General features: G+C 45.2%; 1 protein-coding gene across 2 annotated transcripts in view; it reads right to left on the bottom strand.

The window, feature by feature from the left end:
- Positions 1 to 1336: 1336 nt before the first annotated feature.
- NEURL1 (neuralized E3 ubiquitin protein ligase 1) overlaps positions 1337 to 17241 on the bottom strand; it is an 82136-nt gene continuing 66231 nt past the window's right edge. For both annotated transcript variants that reach the window (XM_017726176.1, XM_017726174.1), the window contains exons 4-6: positions 15693 to 16373; positions 2508 to 2654; positions 1337 to 1718 (exon numbers count right to left, since the gene is read on the bottom strand). In XM_017726176.1, coding sequence (XP_017581665.1) covers positions 1477 to 1718; positions 2508 to 2654; positions 15693 to 16373 — 1070 coding nt within the window. In that variant the 3' untranslated portion in view covers positions 1337 to 1476. The remainder of the gene's footprint in view (positions 1719 to 2507; positions 2655 to 15692; positions 16374 to 17241) is intronic.

Genomic DNA, 17241 nt, shown 5'->3' with positions numbered 1-17241 from the left:
GGAAGGGGGCAACTTCACAGCCTTCCCTAGTCTGGCCAGGTGGGTGATGTGGTGGGGCAAAAGCAACTTCTGTGGCACCCCAGCCCTGACCCCCGCTCAGGACCCAGACACAGTCCCTCCCTCCCCTGCAGCCTTGGAAGGGCGCAGGATGGGTTGGGAAGGGAGGCAGACAGCTCCTACTGCTGCCAAGCCACCCAGCCCAGGCCCAAGGGCCAGCAGCCCCGGGTCAGGCCGATGGCCATGGCAGAGCAGCAGTTGTTTGCATGGGAACCATGGGGGCCACCATTGTCCCTGCTGGGCACAGCTGGGTTCCCGACTCATGCAGGAGAGAAGGGGATTTGTTAAAATAAACCAAAGCAAACCAAACCCCTCAAGTTACTTTTTTTCATTCCTTACTTCCTAATGCATAAGGACAGCCGTGTCCTGCCGGTGTGGCTGTGAAGAGCTGAGTTACCACCTGGCTGGTTTTGTCTTAAAGCACAGTGATAAAGTTACCAGTAAAGGTAACCCACAGATGTGTGGGTTTATACATTCTTCCCCAGTGAGGTTGGGGTTTTTCCTCACAAGTGCTGTCTGGATGGTAGGGGGAGAAAGGTGAGGGAGCTATGTCTCCCTCTCCCACAGGCCCATGGGAGAAGAGATGCTGCTGAATCCCTTGTGCTGCGTGGAGACCCCACACACAGGTTGGTGGTAGTGGGGTTCGAGAGCCGCTCGTCATGCAACGGGATGGTGACAGGAGGTGGCTGACGCTGCTGGGAAGGAGCAGAGCTGTTGCCAGTGTTCATTGCCAAACCCACCATGAAAGCCTCTGTCAGAGAATGGCAACGGAGGAGTTGGGGACAGCCCTCAAGGGGCTGCCAGGGGTCTTCTCTTCTGTCTGCAGATATGGGGTGGGTTTTGCTTCACAAATCTTGGGTTCTTTTCTGCATTGGCCCCAGCCTCTCTGCTGTGAGTGTGCTCGCTGCACCTCCCTCGCTGGGTCAATGCTTGCCTTGCTCCGTCCTTTCTAAGGAGCCTCCTCTGGTCAGGCTGGTTGTACACAGAAACACATTGCTTGTTTCTTCTCTTCTGCTAAGCTGTCTCTGCATGTGGGGTGCCTCTGGAAGGAGATGTGTAGCACTGAACCTTTTACCACTTGCTGTCTCTGCTAAAGAGTGGAGACTCCCCTCAGCCGTGCATGGTGTAGAAAAGGGATGAGTGCACCAGCTGGCATTTTTTGAGATAAAGTTTAAAATCCACAAGGGAGAGTAGTCCATTGTGACTTCCCTGACACTGGAGTTCAGCCCCAGAGCTTCCTTGGGGGGCAGAAGAGCAGCATCTAAGCTTGTCTCATCTGTTGTCCATGGAAGAGGAGGTCAGGGTGGTGATTGGTGATGGTTTTTGTATGTCCTGGGTGATGAATAAAGACCACGACCTGTGTTGTTTCACAGCCTCCTCCCCACATGCCCAGTCCCCACCACGACATCTGCTGCTGCTCTAAGCGCTGCGGTATGTTTTGATGATATCTTTGATGGCCCGTCTGCAAATGGGGCAGCAGGCATTGGCCATCTTCTTGAGCTTCAGCCCACATGAATAGCAGAGACACATGTGTCCACAGGAGTAAATGACTGTGTCTACCATGTTCTCATAGCAGATGGTGCATTCATCTACCCAGGGCCCTGAGACGGACGGGGAGATGGGTGACTCTGGCAAGCTGCTCGGAGAGTTGGGAGCTGTGCCTGCAATACAAAAAAACATGGTCACTCCTGTTGCTTCCTGACATCCCAAGGTAATTTCTGCCCTGAAGCTAAAGAGGGAGGAACCATGCCCTAGCAGAAATGCATGCTCCTGTGACCTGCTGTCTCACTCGCTGAGTCCTGGTTCACATACCAAGGCTCAAGGCAGCAGAAAGGCAATATCTACTGGAGCCTGCTGCCCACGAAGAGCAAGCCAAGAGACAGCTGTTACCATGCAACAAGGATTTGGTAAGTTATGTATCCCACCATCAATGCCTTGAGATCGTGCAGATGTCTGGAGTTTTTTAAGTGCTTCAGAACAGCCTATCCTTTTTTACTGCATGTGCATTTATCTAAATATCACTGTACTTCATTGGCATGTTAGAAATAGCAATACTGCATTTTACTGAAGGTGTGTGGAGGGAGAAGGGGGAGGTGTAGGCAGACCCTTAGCTCCAGTCTAAGCTGGCGTGAGACGTGTCACTGCCTCACAGCTCTCCAGAAGGAGCTCTGCGTCACAGGGCCACGCACGCAGCAGAAAATCCGCTGCTTCCCTCGGGACCTTGCATGATGAAAAGGGTTAGAGAAATATTGCTGTCTAGGCATCCAAGCGGCTTCCACATAAAACAGACTGAAAATAGCCCTTGCAGAGGCTCTCCCTTCCTCCCCAGGGGAGCTGATGGGATAATAATAATCTGTTGATTATTGTGGTTTGAGAGCCCTTCTGGGAGACAAGTGTGAGATTATGAAGGGAGGCAAAGGAAAGGCAGCAGGGGATCCCACCACTCTTACCACTGATAGAGCTGCAGAGGGGGCCAGAGCCACACGTAGACAATACGGGGCCAGAGACGCCACTGCAGAGGACGGTGGGGGAATTGGGTGTTGATGTGGGCGAGCTCGGTGTCGACAATCCCAGCCGCTCTGCTAATATGGTGGAACCTGCGCCGTGAGAGAAGAAATCTACAGTCACTTTTCAAAACTGAGGCTTACAAGACACTGGGGATATGTGGCAGGGGTTGCAGCTCTCAGTGCTTGTCAGGATTGGTCTCATCAGCATGAAACCTAGGGAGGAGATAAAGGAATCCTCATACACCTTTTATTAATGCCAGTAGCTGGTCCTGAAGAGACATCAAACTCCTGTAACTCCTGAAATTTGCTGGAGCTCCCTTAGCCACCACAACCTTTCGTTTCTGCCCTTAAACATGTCTCAAGTCATTTAGTGCAGTTACATCCCGTGTGGTTACATCCCGTGCGGTTACATCCCGTGTGTGCCCCCAACACTACAGCCAGCCATGGGCTTGTAGCAGGAGAGGACACAGCCCGCGGAAGGCTGGGCTGGACCCAAGCACAAGAACACATCACTTTGTCAAAGCACTCTTTGCTAACCTAGTGCAAAACTGCACCCCTTCAGGCTTTGATAAATTCAGGCAAAGTCACTCAAGGACTTTCCAGAAACAAACATGAGGGTCTGGCAAGCAGGAAACCTTAGCTATGCTCACTGCTCTGCCTGTTTCTACAGTGGCTTCTGTCAGAGGTAAGGATAAGTCACCAAAATGCATTTGGCTCTAGGATGAACAAGGACACCTCTCCCCTCAATCAGGAATGTTTTTTCAACTTCCTGCATGTCTGGATGTGATGGCTCAGGAGTGCAAAGCCTCTTCAAGTCTCTTCTATATGTCCCCAGCTCCATTACCTCCTGCTCTCACTGCCCACCATCAACTCCATATCAGTGTGCTCTCTGCCAGAAAAGCCAAATCTGTCCCACAGCCAGTCTGGCTCCCTCCCTCCATCTCAGCCTCTTTCTTCTGCTGTTAGAACAACAAATATCTTAAAGCCTCTTCCAGAAGGGAAAAAACCTGGAATGCTTAAAACTCTACCTTCTGCAAAGGTTTGTAGGGGACTTTCATTGCTGCCAATGCAGCCTGGTCTTCACTAAGCCAACAGTGAGACAGCAGCACACATGCTTGAGCTAAGGGGATGGTTTCCTGGTGGTAAGAACCAGCTTGCCTAAGGTTTTAAAGTTTCTAGTTCCCTGACCAAGAAGACAACCAGGGTAACTCCAAATCAGAACTAAAATGCTTAGACTTCTTCATGTTACCATATAAGGAGCCAGAGACACGGAGGGTTTGGATCTACGGTGTCCTCAATGAGTTGGAAGCTATCCTCCAGAGAAAAAGCAGCAGTGGAGGTCAGGAAAACCCCATGTTCCAGAAATGTCCTTCAGTTCCTATCTGCAGGGAGGCTACTGAGGACCAAACCTGGGAGACAGGGACTCCAAGTGCCAGCTGTGGATTGTGAAAAACAGCACAAGCACAGATTCTTCTGCTGTTTTTAGCAGAACAAGACTGAGCAGTGAAAGTGGAACACAGGAACTGAGGAGGGGTCATGTTTGAGTCAAAATCTGTTTTGAGGACTGTGTATGAGAGAAGCGATTAGCCTCAGCCTTCAGTCCCTCATTTTCACCCCTCTCCAAAAAAAGGAGCACTTCGCTTCCAGGCACAAGCTTAAGTTAAATTAGACTCTATAAAGGGTTTTGGAGCTCTCACATTTGAGATACTGTAGAGAAGTACCTCATTTATCACACAGATGGGAGCTGAGGCTGGAGTTCAGCTCAGTAAATATGCAAAGAGAATGAAGCAGCCTCTAATGACAGCCACTAGCAAGAGCCCTTCCCCTCCAGTCTGACAGATGACCGAAGCAGAAAACTTGCCCTGTGGTAACACACACTGAACACAGGCCCAGCAGGGGCACAGGGTTCAGCTCGTTCACTGCACACACAAATATCAACACCGAGCAGCTGAACAAGTTTTTCAAGCCTTCCCTCTCCTCCCTACAGCCTGGAGACATCTCTTCCACTCGGCTAACACACAGCACATTGCATTTCTAACACCAACCTGGTCATTTCATTAAAGGCAAAATAAAGACTGTTAGGAGCATTTCTCTTCCTGGACTAACAGGAGAATTTGGAGGTGCCCCAAGTATCACAGCATACGAGCTGATGAAGCATGCTGGCAGCAGGGCAAATGGCCTTTCCACAGTGCAGAAAGAGCTCAGCAGTGTAGGAACCACGGTTTTCTCTGGTTGTAGCTGGTCTGAGTCGCAAAATGGCCTTACCCAAGGGCCAGTAGACACCTTGCCAATTCTTCCTCCTAATACAAGGCGCAGCTCTTGACTTTTCTCCAGTGTAAGTATAGAGCTTTGTTTAAAACAATCTGAGTTCCCTACCAGACAAGACACATTTCTCCCTTGGTGACAGAATAATCAACATAAGAGAAGTTACTCATGCTTTAATATATTGCTGGATGGTGTGCAGATACCATGACAAGGAGCATGGAATGAGATCATGAGCAGAGTGGAATGAGTGTGGCCAGCCTGGCTTAACTAAAACCAGATACATGTGCTCAAGGCCAAACATGCTCATTGTGTGCACAGAGTTCCCACCAAGAGCCAGCTTTCAAACCATGACTTTAAAAACTAAATAATTCTAAGTAAATCAACTTAAACATTCTCTCTCTCTCTAAAGCCCCCAGATCAATTGTCTCTGCTGCTAACTTGTCTCGTGCTTGATCTCAAATATGCTGAACACACTGGAATTGACCTTAAATAGATTTTGAATCAATTCCATTTGCTGTTTTGTCTTTACAAAGCCCAATTATTAGCAAAGACCAATGCAGATGGATGCTTTCTCTGCACCTCTGTCATCACTATGGGAGAGGTGCAAATAAATGAACCTCTGTGTCCACCCACCAAAGGAAAGAGAGTGTTATGTTTTCAGAAGAGAGCTTTACCATGGCATGTACAGACTACACCATGCTAGGAAAGGCTGCTAGTATGCTAAAGGTTTGCAATTCAAAATGGTCTGCCAAACTGGAAATAGGATCAGAAATAAATGGTATGGTATTCAGTGTGATCAAATGCCAAATGCAGCATTTAAGCAGAGATAATCAGCTACCTAAACACAGGACAGGGAATTAGTCCATTCGATTTGAAATACAGACATCCTATAGAAAAAGGCCTGGAAATTGCTGGAGGTCACCAGATGATCATAAACCAACAATACCATCCTGTTACAAAAAGATTGAGCCAATCCAGGGTCATGTGAGGCTGGTTAAGGATGGGAGTAGGAGCCCGGAGACACTGTGGTATCTTTGTCCCTGGAAATACTCAAAACTCAACTGGACAAAGTCTTGTGCTACCTTGGAAGTTAGCCCTGCTTTGAGCAGGAGGTTGGATTAGGCAATTCCATGGGGTCTCTTCTGACCTAAAATATGGTATGATTCTATTATTTTTATACGGCAAGATTTTTCACAGGCTGCTGAAAGGAGTAAAGAAACAATCTGTTCTTTATGAATGTTCTGGATAAGACAAGAAATCATGGGTTCTGACTCCTAAGGTGCTATGGTTAGACACTGAAGCTCTGTAAAGCAATCAGACTTCCCAGAGAGAGACTATGGCAGCTCCATCATTAGAGCTCTTTCAGGACAGGAAAGTGAAGTAAGGAGTCTCTTGGGACCCATACAGCACTTACAGTTTTTATGAGAGTGGCTACCTGAATCCATAACTGTCCTTTTATAAAATGTCCTGTGACATATGTAAAAATACAGCAGCTGTGGCTGTCAGAGATGCTTTTGATTCTCTGTGTCTATTGTGGTGCACTGGGTGGTTTCCCAGAACATTGCAATCTACTCTCCAGGGTATGTCCTGAGGCTGTCCCAACTTTTAAGAGTCTCTCCTAATGGCAGTCTGGAGAGAGCTGTACTGCTGGAGGACCTATGATGGAAAGAAGACCAGATACAGTCAATGCTTCCTAAAAATACAGTTTTCAATTAACTCTCCCTCTTAATTTTTTAATAAAAATATTATATCTACGTACATTTCTATAACAATGCTGCATAACCAGTTGGTCTGCACTCCAGACTCATCCTTTCTTCCCACTTTGAACCCACCTCACTTAAATTTTGTTTTTCCTGGTTTACAGGATGCAGTCAGTAAATGTCCACTACTGCCCAGCTCACACTTCACATAATTTGATGATCTTCAACTTTTTTATGGGCTTTCTTTACCCATAATCATCGTGACAACTATTCCAGAAGCTTAACTAAACATTGTACCTAAAAGACAAAGTATGGGAGCCTCCTGCCATAGTTTCTAAGGAAGATAAAGTCTTATGCAACACAGTAACTTGCCCATATGCTGAGTTTCATGTGGAGCACATTGACAGCCCCCTCTCTTTTATAACACATTTGCTGCATAAATAGGACAGATAATAAAGATCAGGTAATTATCAATAGTAATCACAGATTTTCAGTGTTGTTCCATCCATCTGCAGGCTCCAGAGCCTCCAGCACACAGTGGAAAAGGTTAGTACAGCTGCTGAGGTCTGGCTGCAGCCATCGACTGGCATATTTAAGGGAGCTCAAGACATCTCTGCACTTCTCATACAGTTCAGTCTAGTGAGCACTGGGTACCTGACAGTCCTATGACTGTCACTTAGATGCCTTTTACAACTCTCAATGTGATTTCCTTTTGTTAGGAGACAGATTTTTTAAGCATGTCAGCTAAAATTCTTACCCTGTCTCAAAAACTGTTCAGTACCTTTTCTCACATTTAACAGTCTCGGTGTATCAGGGCCATTGATTTTGTTATCTTAACAGGACCCAGGTTCTGTCAAAAATCTGGTACCAATGTGGGTTCTGAGCTCCTGTGAACATCTCTCTTAGGCAGTCTGTCCCGTAACACATGAGCTGCTCCAGCGTGAGCAGGTTGGGACGTTACTGAGACTGGATACTGGATATCAGAGCATCCATATTCATTTCAGATTTTCTTGCTTCCAGCCAAGGCTGTAGGAGAGCTATTCTGTCCCCCAGGGCCACTCAGGTTTTGCCCAACAGGGACTTCTGAAACCATCATGCTAAAACAAGAACAAAGCACCTGCTGCTGCCTGGTTACGTGGTAGTTAAAGATCAACGATAATGTTAGGGAAGGATGTGAGCACGTCCATCATTTCTGAATGCTGTAAAATACATGTATTTACACATCCATTTGTTGTGTTCCCACAGTGATGGGAACAATACTGCACTGGCCAGAAACCAGAGCTTCCTTCTGTTTGGGCTCAGTGTTTTTTGACCAACCATGCTCTCAGAGCCCAGCCTCTGTGCTGCAGCTCATCTCTGCCTCTCAGGTACATCAGTACCTGGTGACCCACATCAGCTGGTGATCCATGGGCTTTTTTGCATTCAAGTATTTCCCGAAAGACTTAAAAACTGTTCTGAATAGAACACTAATACATTTTGTCCTTCACAGGCCCATGAAAACATAAGGGATTTTGCATTATGCTAAAGAAATGTCCAGAAATAGGTCAAAAAGCAGCCTGGCAGATTTTGCACACAAAACCATAAGGTCTGTGTTTGCAGATGGGCGTCAGACAACCACTGTTTGAGGAAGTAAAAGTTAGATCCAAACCACATGGAGAACAACAGTTCAGACTTTCATGAGGAACAGAAAAGGAGTGTACTTTATGGCTTTACTGGAGCCTTGCTGTCTGCTGTGTCCAGAAGGGCAGCGGGGCACCAGCACATCTATTACCCTCCTGCAGGCACAGGCACACTCCAGCTAAGCAGGGGAAACATGAAAGCTCCAGACACCACAGACATTTTTGATTCAGCAGCTCTCACAGCCCAAACCCAGTGTGCTCCCTGGAAGCAAAGAGCACACTGCAAACTTACAGGCTATCTTTCTCGACCTCACAGGTGAAGTTCAGGGGTCACTCAGTGCTTACATCTTGCAAAATCCCAAGGGCATGGACACCATGCAATGAAGGTCTGGCTGAACTGAAGTGAAAGAGTCATAGAGTTGGAGCTCTACCTTGCAACCTGAGAAATACTAGAGCAACAAAGCACCCAGGCTGATGCTTACATCAAGAAGAGGTGAAAAAGAAGCCTGGATTAAGTAGCTGAAACCACAAAAAGTTAGAGTTGGAGCTTTCATCTTGTTTAAGAAAAGCAAATCAAGGGTATTTGGGAGACCACAGCAAAGACAGTTCTGTGAGCAAAAGGAAAATTGCTGTCTAACCCAGCACCACGAAGCTCTGTGCTTTTCCAGGAGGGACAGGTATAAACAGGGTGATAGATGCATAAAGGAAAAAAATACTTTCACTTCTCTTGGCCAGCACTCTCTGGATTTCTATGGGCACTACAAAGGGATCTGAGAAAGAAGCAAAGAAAGAGTTTATTCTGCAATGTGACTCTCACAGTAGCCAGAATAACTAACTCACGCCAGGGTTAGTTCAAAGAATAGGGAGATTTTATCTGTCCTGGGAGACAAGTTGCAAGGCAAAGAGGCTGGTATGGGATACCATATCCTGTATATTTTCTGTAGGAAGGCAGAGGTGTTATAAGATAAGGGAGATCTATACCTCACTTACTATGAAAGTCTCACTGCAGCCAGTAATTGTTTCTTATACTAATGATGATAATAGTTCCACCTCTTGTCAAGGAGAATGTGCAGAGGCCAAGACATTTGGGAGCCCTGTGGCTGCTGCTGGAGGAGGTGTGTTTGCTTTATCCAGCCTTTACCCAGATACCAACTCATACTTCAGAACACAGTCTGATGTCACTGATGTCACTGTGGCAAGTGCAGGTTAGTTATGTGTCGTGTGTGATGAGATCTTTAGTGTCTGCTACAAAGGTGCCACGAGCAGGTATTAACACTGACACTGCTGGCACTGACCACAGGGAAGTCAAGCATTTGACTGCATCCACCTCTCCAGTTTTCCAAGGCCCAGGTTATAACTTGTCCTCTCTTACACAGCAGCTTCTCTTTGTGCTACCTCTCCTTTGAAACAATGAATATAAAGCAAGAGGTGAATGGAGAGCCCTGTGCAGTGCTAGAATCGAGCCCAGCAGTTAAGGATGCTGTATTGCTCTTTGCAGTTTTTTCAATTTACTATCAGTAATGTGTACTTCACTCAGAATGAAAGCAAACCCATATATGATAGGACTGTTTATGCTGAGACATCAATTAATACAAGTGGATTGCCTTCCAAGAGGCACAGAATATTAACTCTCCTTCCTCCCTCTAGTCTTTAACAACATAAAATACCCTGTACCCTGAAGTGCATAGGAATTCCAGGCTGTTAAATGACACACAACATGGGCCTCTTAGATCCCAATCAGCTTAAATTAGGCCATTTTCTGTACAAATCAAAAGATGGAAGATAAAATTCTGGGGCATATCTATTTGAAAGTCTGTTAAAGGACGAGATTCATTATGTGCATTTCTGTGCAACAATGTTTAGGCATTTACCAGGCTTCTCTTACGCTGTTTAACCCAACAATTTCCACATCACTGGAATGAACCGTGGAGAAGCATCAAAATTCCAAATGGGTAATGTACTGGCCACCTCTGAGATGAGAGGGTGTGATTTGCTACTGCAAAGAACTATCTTCTCTCAAACAGGACAGGCTGATAAACTCAGAGCTTGGGAACCAAGATCCTGGATGCTCCTCACCTGTGTGAGATACTTTTCTACAAACTTACCTCCAGTCTGTGCTATGGACAGTGTGTATAACAACTGCACATACCAAATACCATTTCAATATTTTGTGTGCTGACTGCAGTAATTGCACATGCAAAGTAAGTACCTTATTGCACCCAGAGAGGAGAAGCTTTTTGGAAGGGACAGAATCTCTGCCATGGGGTTTGGAGTCCTGAGACAGTCAAGGAGCAACCACAGGGTAAAAAACTTCTTTACATAGGAATGGACAAAAGCCTGGAAAGACAAGATAAGATGGGATCATCTCCCAGGAAGTCCTATAGATTTTTAGGAGGATCAGGCCATACAAGTGCTACAGCAGAGACAACAGGAAAGACGAGAGAGTCTTCCCTGGGGATAAACTGGAGACAGTTGTTGCAGGAACTGTATCAGCAAGACAAGTGAGGGATTCTGGGACACAGAGGAAAAATACTGTTTAGAAAGAAGAGGGCAGTCTCCAATGGCCTGTGAATCATTAGTGGTCTGTGGTGAGCTAGTCACTCACCTCGGATGGAGCAAAAGTCAAGGAAAACCAGAGAGGGCAGCACGATGAACAACACAGAAGGAGACAAAGTAATTCCCCCTGGTAAACCATTGCTCTCTGACACCTAAGCAAGACACTACTGTGCTCATCCAGGAAGTCTCAAGTCTTTCCAGTCAGCCCCAGGAAAAGGGCTGTTTCAAACAAGGGCAGCAGTACCAGGGCTGCTAAGCTTGACCACCAGTAGGAGTCATAAGGGGCACAGCTCTGAATAAGCCTGCCTGTAACTGGGGCCGACCCAAGCTGGCAGTCCTTCAGACTGGCACTGAGGCCACTTCAGATCAAATTTCACTGTTGATTTAAAGAGGCCTCTGCCAGCAAATTGTGTCCCACAGTACTCTGCTGAACTAATTTCCAATTTGGTCCATTGCCCACTGCTGTTGTCAGAAATCCCGAGGAACTGAGGACACTGAGTTGTTTTTTCTGCAAGTCCCATGTCAGATCTTTCTTCCTCACCCCCTCAGTTTTGAGCAAATTGTCCGATTTCAAGAAAGTCTGAAAGAAGGATGTAAATCTCAGCAACAACTGATATCTAAATATTTTTCAATGGGCAGCTGAGCAGGAGCCCCAACTCATGCCCATGGTAAAAGAGGTGGGAAGGTATCCCACATACTGCGTTTATCCAGCATGGATGTGAATTCAGACTTACCCACACCAAATGCTGGCTCTTGGGTTGTTTTTTTCAGGCCTAGGCCTGGCTCTTGGCCAACATTAGGAGACATCCAGAGAGCTGCTGTATTGTGCAGCTGTTGTGGTGGGGCTGGAGTTACAGAAGTGCATGGAAAGAAAGGACACAGATAAGTTGGCAACTCAGCTTCATTAGTATGACTGTTGATGGAACATGTTATTTCATTGCTCAAAAGAAAGCTTCAATATTATTGGAAAGGATGAAATTCACAAGAGAAACAAAAAACCAAACCAACAAACAAACAAAAAAAGGAGATGAGGGAAGATGTTTTACTTGCCCACAATTCAACTCTGAAACACAAGAAAATGAAAGAACATCCCCAACCTTCTGGATCCTCAAACACTAAATATATAAACTTGTTGCTGTGATAGCTTCTCCAGACATGAGTCATACATTTTGAAACCTTATAGGGTCAATCAATTTAACTTCATAAATGAATTACACCACCAAAACCTGACCAAAACCAGACCATTGTATCCAGACTGGCTCATTTCAACCTTTCAGAGCTGTCAATAAAACCGTGTGTGAGCTGAAATGCTTACCAGCAAAAGCTGAGAGCAGTAAATCAAATTTAATAGGCTGGTTTTGTTGACTATACAGGAATGATGCCTGAAAAAAACAACCCAAGCCTGAACTAATGAAATTCCTAAAGGATACACAAAGACTGTTTCATTTCTACATGCCGAATGATCTGGGATTCTGTTTGGTTGTTTTTATGTGCATAATCCCCAGAATTTCTAAATTAAGACCAGCACTTAACATATAAAATATTTAGAAGGGCTTCCCTGACAAAAAAAAGATCTATTGCCTCCCTCACTAGCTGGTTCCCATAGTTAATTACCCTCATTTATGTTTAATTTAAATTTGTGTCCCTTCATTTCCCAGCAGCTTGATATTCTTTATGCTATTATCTGCTACATTAAAGTGCCCTTCTTTCATTTATCTTTCCTCCATGTGGTCAAGTTGCCTTTTAAACTTTTCTTTGAAACAAATTGGCATTCTTCTGCCTCCCCTACAGATGGCTGTGGCCTCTCACTGCATTACAGTGGGGCTTGGGTTTTATTTCTTTTACTTTTGCTGGGATGGCATGCAGAATAATAGTGTTTCCAACCTCCTCTTTATTTTCGGCCGTTTTATTTCTCCTACAGCAAATATATTGCCAGTGTATGATGCCAAATTGATAACAGGAAAACAGAAGTCTTTACTATCCAGCTAACCCCGCACTGCCCTCCTCTCCTACAGAGTCCTGTAAGACCACCAGCCTGGGTAGAGATGGTCTCCCCTGATATTAGGAAATAAATGTTGTATCCACAGCTCTGTGGAATAACTGCAGTCAGAAAATGTCAGCCTCTATAGCAAAGTCACAAGCTGCAGAGACCTGAGCTTGCTCCTGCTCTGCATCAGGACCAAATAAATACAGTCCAGGCATGAAATACAGTATCCAGTGATCAATACCTGGAGTCATCTTGTCCTCTGAGTCAAAAATAAACCTTGTCTAGGTGCAAGAGTGGCTGTCCATTCTCCAAACAAAACTGAAAAGCTGCAGAAGAAGCAAATCCAGCAACTTTAATTTCATTTTATAGTCAGCTGTAGTGCTGAGGTTCCCTTAACACTGTATAACATCACTTTGGTTCATCTCATACTGGTGTGCCCTAGAAACAGAATGACATCTGCTGTTTAGGATGGGTTTGGTACAATTATGCCTTTTGCAGTATTTGTGTCTCATTTCCTTCAAGGATATATAACTTCACTTTTTCTATTAAAACTAGAAAAAGATTACTATACATGTCTTCTGCTGTGATATAAAGCTCAAACTACAAAAGACAGATCTCACGAAATTACTCGTTTGCATGCTGAAGATGGAGCTTGTCATTAGAAAGATGAACACTTTATGTTCTTACATTTTCTAATCTTACAATGGCAGATATTATGGCAGGCACTATAATCTGTTCCACTGCAGGGCAAACAGTGCACATCACCTCCCTAATAAAATTGCAATAGTTAGAGATGGGAATTCATTATTTCCTTTGCCTTCTGTCAGGATATTGCTGATCCATGTAATTACTGCACTTGCAGAGATGCAGTTGGGACAGCATCAGTGCTTTTCTCTGGGCAGTTGCACTACACTGATACTGTACTGATACTGGGACTGTCCTGCTCCCAGAATTGTTATAATGGAAATACAGGTATGAAAAGCTCTGTTTGTATTTTAATACCTATTAAAAATTAGAGGCAAGCTCCAATTTCATAGCATTTAACTTGGAGATAGCAGCTTGCTGCCCAAGCTGATGTGGATAAAGCTGTACACTCGGCAGGGTCCTTCCCTTTCCTTGAGAGAGTCGAGGTGAGCAAGTCCGGTTCTTTTCATTTACTTAAGAACAACAGCCCATTTTCAGGTTCTTTTCCAGTGACCAAGGCCAGAAAAGTCTGTCATGTGGTCACAAACACAAGAAGTGAGGGGTTTTCCAACTCTGCACATTTCATTTCATGCATCCAAATGTAGAGTTAAACGTGCACTGGGGATGTACTGGTTTGGGCTGAACTTGTGATCAGGCAGGGAGGACAGAGGCAGGGCATGCACAGCAGGAGGTTTACCCAGCACACAGGAGGTCTGTGTTCATGTCCCTGCTCTGTCAAATTCAGTATGAGGATGTGATTCTGTCCCTCTGGGGAGACACATCCTTGCTGCCCTGTTTCAGAGCTCATTGCAAACAGGCTGTTTGCTCTGTGCCAACCTGCCAGAATTAGTGATCTCATATGATAGGAAGCACTGGTCGATGATTTAGTTTTACCAGCAGCTCAGTGACCTAAGTATGTTTTCCTTCTAATGTACACAGGAGCATTTAATCTCCTGCTTTACTGGGCTCTGTTTGACTTCACCTACCATTATCACAATGACATGTTGGTGGAGAGCAGAGCTAACCATGGATTATGTACAGTGCTCACAACAAATGTAATCAGGCTGAATTAGCAGGGATTGAGTCTTGGGCTCCTGGAAATAAATTGCAGTATTACATTTGTCATTTGTGAGCCTTTAACAGCTACAAAACACTCACAGCACAGGCCTGTGGTCAACTTCAAATAAATTATACAAGGCATTTCATATTGTGATTAAGGTGAACTGGACCCTGCAGACAGATGTGTGTGTGCTCACCACAATTTATCTTTAAAGACTCTCTATAAATCTTAAAAAAAAGGAGGTGTTGGTTAGCTTTTGAGTTTGATGGGGAGGGAGATTGTTGGGGTTTTTTTTCACAGTTAGATATGATGAGGATTTGAAGCAAAATGAAATATAAGTATAAAGTTATATGAGTATAACAGTATAAACAGAAAGGAGCATTTTAAAATCATCTTCATTTAGAGGGGTACCAGGAATTACATCATGTTCTCAGAACCCTTCTTTCACTATCTGACACCAACACCAGCAGAACTACGATATGGTACAAATTCATGATCAAACACATCCTATACTTGGTCTAATATACACACACAAAAAAGTAAATTTGATCCTGAGAAATGTTATTTCAAAGCTTTTCCCTCCACACCTTCGACCCATGACTTGCAGCATTTCAATGAAGTATGTCAGCTAACAGAGCTGAAAAACCAGCAAAAATACCAAGTGCCCAACTCTTCAGAGGCCTGTCAGCCTGTGTGAGCTACGCTGCCTTAAACGGGGCTGGAGGACAAGGAAACCTTTCTCCTGTTGAGATGGTTGGTGCCACACTCTGTGCACCACTGGGTTTCCTCTCTGCTTGCTGGCCTGCCTCTCACACGCAAGTCTCGGGAAAGCAAGGGCACCACCCTTATGGGAGTCCATCATCCCAGATATCTAACACACAGAGACAGATCACTTTTCTCCTGCTGGCTATACCTTACATTAGCTCAGCCCAAAGCACCTCTCATCCTCCTTCCTTGCTTCTCCTAGGTCAGTGATGACTCATCTGTACTTTAATGGAGGACCCTGAGGCTTAATTCATTATCTGAAAAGAGCTTTGAGACCATCATGTGAAGAGTGTTACAGAAGTGCAAGGAGGTTAAGTCTTGTAACTCATACCCATATGCTATGTTTGTGCCTTTGCATATTCTTTTCTTTTTTAAAAACAAAATTTGTACCTCATCCTAGAGCAGGGAAGGAGCCATTTACTCCCTCTCCCATGATGTATCCCCCCCTTGCTTTCCTATGCACAAGGTTTGGAAAAAGGGGGTCCAACATACCCAGCAATCGAATTTGCATGATGGCGCCGTGTAAAACGAAGAACATCCAGAGGGGCTGGGAACAGTCCGCGCAGACCTGCATGCCAATGCCGGCACCGTTGTGACTCAAGTGCAGCTCACCGTCTGAATTCACCATAAATCCCAGGATATCTCCGCTCTGGAGGGGCACCACCACTCGGCAGATGACCCAGAACTCCTTTCGGTCGAGCAGAGATTCGGGGTTATAGGGGAGGTCACTGGGGCGCAGGGTGCTGGGGTCGCAGGACGTCACCCCGTAGGACAGCGTCCCTGTGCGCACCGTGCTGGACTTGTTGATTTTGACAAAAATGGTTTCGTTGATCCGAAGGGGTCTGCTGGTGAAAACCAAAGTCCTCTCCTCCCGGGCGTGCTCCAGGCGGGCCACGGTTTGGTCATCGAGGATTTTGACGTGGGGTCCCCGAAGGTGGTGGAAGCGGAGGTCGCTCTCCAGCTGGGACGGAAGGAGGTGGGAGTGCTGGGAGTTGAGGGAGTTCTGTGGGATGGGGCAGGTGGTGGCCGTCACGTGGAAGGTGTCCTCCTGCAGGTTGAGGTCGCACAGGCTGACCGAGAGGCGCGTGTCCTCTGTGTCCCGCCGCAGCGAGGGCCGGCGGATGGCCGTGAAGGAGCGGGGCCGCAGGCAGTCGGGAGGGATGATTTCACTGTCTGTGGGGAGAAAGAAAACAAAAAAAGGGGTCACCTTCGGAGAAAATGAAAATGTCCAGGAGCTTGAAAATATACAGGTTTGCTTGATATGTTTAAAAGGGAAAATCAGAGACCTGCTGCCGCCATTAATAAATTTTCCCCTTTGAAATATGGGAGCAGAGTATCATAAAATGTATTTGCAATCAATTACTGTTCCTGCACTTTCCCCACCAGTAACAACATTTCCAGCTTCTGAGCAGGCAGACTCAAAATCGATGGCCAGAATTGCCCAAGGGAGGCTCTCCTTGGAGAGGGGAAGCAGAGAATAAATATCTGAAATACACCCTGAACACACCAATCAATACAGGCTCCAAGTTTTCATGCCCTCTTTATTGTCCACAGTAATTCTCACAGACCTATGAAATAAATATCTACACTTTTTTTTTTTAAGAAATTGCTATGTTCAGTTCTATATTATTTATCACCATATGAAATTTAATTAATATTTCTGTCTATAACTAATCATTAGTGTTCCAGTGCTCACTGCAGAGCAGTACAGATATGAATTTTACAGTGCAGAATTTGAGAATACGCTGGGTTTTAGAAATATAATACAATCATTTATTATTTCCAAGCCAAATAATTAAAATTCAAATCTGCAGATACATAACTAAGGAAGATGATGCTCAGACATTCAAATCCACCAGTGGAAAAAAACTTATCCTCTTTGTTAGTATCACCTGCTGCTTCAAGAACTAATCAATTTACTTGATTCTTTTTCTGAGGAATATAATCCCCAGTCTTTAATGCTGAAATTACTTTTATTTAATACCTCTTTAGCTGTGCTGTTGTCTTAGAAATTTTAAAGAACATATACTGAGAAAAAAAC

The sequence above is a fragment of the Corvus brachyrhynchos genome, unplaced genomic scaffold (assembly GCF_000691975.1).
Source record: "Corvus brachyrhynchos isolate BGI_N302 unplaced genomic scaffold, ASM69197v1 scaffold61, whole genome shotgun sequence".
Taxonomy (NCBI): Eukaryota; Metazoa; Chordata; class Aves; order Passeriformes; family Corvidae; genus Corvus; species Corvus brachyrhynchos.
This window is presented reverse-complemented; position numbering and strand designations above follow the sequence as displayed.